At 41.0% G+C, this 2,500-nt stretch overlaps 1 protein-coding gene across 3 annotated transcripts in view; it reads left to right on the top strand.

The window, feature by feature from the left end:
- LOC147470545 (patj homolog) overlaps positions 1-1,918 on the top strand; it is a 280,928-nt gene extending 279,010 nt beyond the window's left edge. For 2 of the 3 annotated variants that reach the window (XM_086544075.1, XM_086544076.1), the window contains exon 4: positions 1,709-1,918. In XM_086544075.1, coding sequence (XP_086400201.1) covers positions 1,709-1,903 — 195 coding nt within the window. In that variant the 3' untranslated portion in view covers positions 1,904-1,918. The remainder of the gene's footprint in view (positions 1-1,708) is intronic. The other variant, XR_015191624.1, reaches the window with a different exon arrangement.
- Positions 1,919-2,500: the final 582 nt, after the last annotated feature.

Below are 2,500 nucleotides of genomic sequence, written 5' to 3'. Positions count from 1 at the left end.
ATGAGGTTACGTTATTTTATACATAGGTTTAAGGTACTAACACAATGAATTTCAGTAAATTACAAACGGGAAAGAAAACAAACTGCAAGTAATACGGACGATATTGGTGCTTTATTACCACGCTTCTTTTATTAGTATGTGTCCAGGAGAATCTTTACGCTCCCTACTGATAATTACTTTATTTATTTATTTCGTTTCAAGCCCTTCGGTGTCCTTCACAAAAACACTCGCAACCATGGTGTTTGGAACCGTTGGTGAATGCATGTCGATTTTTTTCCTTTATTTTTTGAGTTTGTTAAATTCGTTGACATGTCGGCGAATATATGATTAGAAAATAGGGCAGCGTTTTCCGGCGCTGGCATCACAGCCGTACGCATTTCGAATCAGGCGGAAATGAACGTGGGCGGAAGCGCATTTAGTCCGCATCGTTTGTTTTCACAGCGGCGGCAAGAGGAGTAATGTATTCCAATGCTAATACGGCAGAGCTGATAAATTACCTTGCATTAAAAAGTTCTGTGTAATTCACTCGCTGATTTTATTTTTTATTTTTTATTAGGGGATGGAGATTTTTTTTAGTCTAATTAGCGCCTGACAGGAGTTCTAACGCGGATAATTTACTCCAACCTTATTCGTTATATGCTCACAATTGAGGCTTAATCTTGGCGTGAAGGCAGCCAGTACCTGTAGGAGGGACAATATTCATGAATTGGCTTTCTCCCTGCTTCCCCCCTTATCTTGCGTCTCGCGTCTCTCATCTCTCTTATGTTTTTTTTTTTTTTTACAGATTATTGTCCTTTAACAGGTTGATAAAGCTACTTACTGCATGATTCACACACGGAGATCAGTTTCCTGTTCACTTTCACTCTCTTTCTCTCTCTCTCTCTCTCTCTCTCTCTCTCTCTCTCTCTCTCTCTCTCTCTCTCTCTCTCTCTCTCTCTCTCTCTCTCTCTCTCTCTCTCTCTCCCCCTCTCTCCCTCTCTCCCTCTCTCCCTCTCCCTCCCTCTCTCCCTCCCTCTCTCCCTCCCTCTCTCCCTCTCTCTCCCTCTCTCCCTCCCTCCCCCCCCACTCTCTCTCTCTCTCTCATTCTCTCGCTTGCAAGCGTCCATGTGCTTGAAGGTCTTGTTTGTATGCGTGCTGTATGTCTTTCCGTTTGCATGGCTTTTATTTGCCTATTGTTGGTCGGTTTTACTATATCAGGCTACTAGTCTGTTAATCTGTTATCATGTGAGGGATAGACTGGGGTATAGAGGGTTCGTTGCAACACATCACCTATGAATATTCAGGTTTTGGATGAATGACACTTTCCCCTGAGAGTGGATGGCTAGCACAGATAACCCGTGATGTACACCTACTGCCAGTTGATAGGTCACGATTATTGTATGTGGCGAGAGATTTTAATCCTCCTCCGGGTGCAATGCTTGTCATTATGCCGTTTGCGTTTATCCTATGCCTGATATTTTGATTTTGTACTGTATAACTTTTGTTGAAATATATATATATATATATATATATATATATATATATATATATATATACATACACATACATACATACATACATATATACATACATACATACATACATACATACATACATACATACATACATACATACACACACACTTATATACACGTTGGCTTTGGTAACTGTGTTCTTTATCTTGCAAATCCGTGCTTGTCATCTAAATCCCCTTCTGTTCTGTTTTCAGGAGTCACTGAAAGAGCTGAAGAAGCAGGTGTCGCAGCACCCGTCCATCGTGCCCGCAGACTTCGACATCACCCGCGAGGGCAAGCTTGTCCTCCATGTAACGTCCGAGTTCGCCGTGGCCTGCGAGGCTGCCACGCTGCCTCTCAAGAGTGCCTCTTCCATCATGGTACAGGTAAGACAGCTTGGTCTTCTCTAGCATCAAGGGTTCAGGTGATGCTACGATTGAAGCGGTAAATAGGAATTTGAATAAGGTAGAGAGAAATATAGTACGAAAGGGAAACTAGTAGAGGCCGATTAAAAGATGATTTTTTAAGACAACAGCGTCACTATAATGGCCATGGAAAATAGAGAGAGGACAAGGATTTCCAGGAAGTTGACAGAGAGAAATAGAAAAGGGACAAAGAGAAATAGGAGGAGGACAAAAAGAAATTACGAAAGTTGGACAGTGGATTTTAGAAAGCAAGAAATCAAGTAAAGGACATAAAAGTGGAGGGAATACGGTTGGTATCTTTAAATTTGTTGTGAGTAATTGAACGGAAAGAAGTAAAGCAGAAGCATGACGAGTGCTGGATGTATAAGATAATGGGTAAAGAAGTGAATAATTAATTAGCCAGTAAAGAATTAGATGGTTTAGGAAAAGTGTGTGAGAAGAAGTAGGATGTAGTTAACAATAATGACGTTCTTTGCGTGGCCGAGCAGGGATTTCATCCCTTGATACATAAACTACACTCATAAGACACTTTATTACAGTAGCATTTACATCTGTCGGATACTAGGAACTAGTCATATATTT

This window comes from Penaeus japonicus, unplaced genomic scaffold (assembly GCF_977035675.1).
Source record: "Penaeus japonicus unplaced genomic scaffold, GWHDUDI00000001_assembly GWHDUDI00000014, whole genome shotgun sequence".
NCBI classification, from domain to species: domain Eukaryota; kingdom Metazoa; phylum Arthropoda; class Malacostraca; order Decapoda; family Penaeidae; genus Penaeus; species Penaeus japonicus.
The sequence above is the reverse complement of the archived record's forward strand: the minus strand, read 5'-3'. Positions and strand labels throughout refer to the sequence as shown.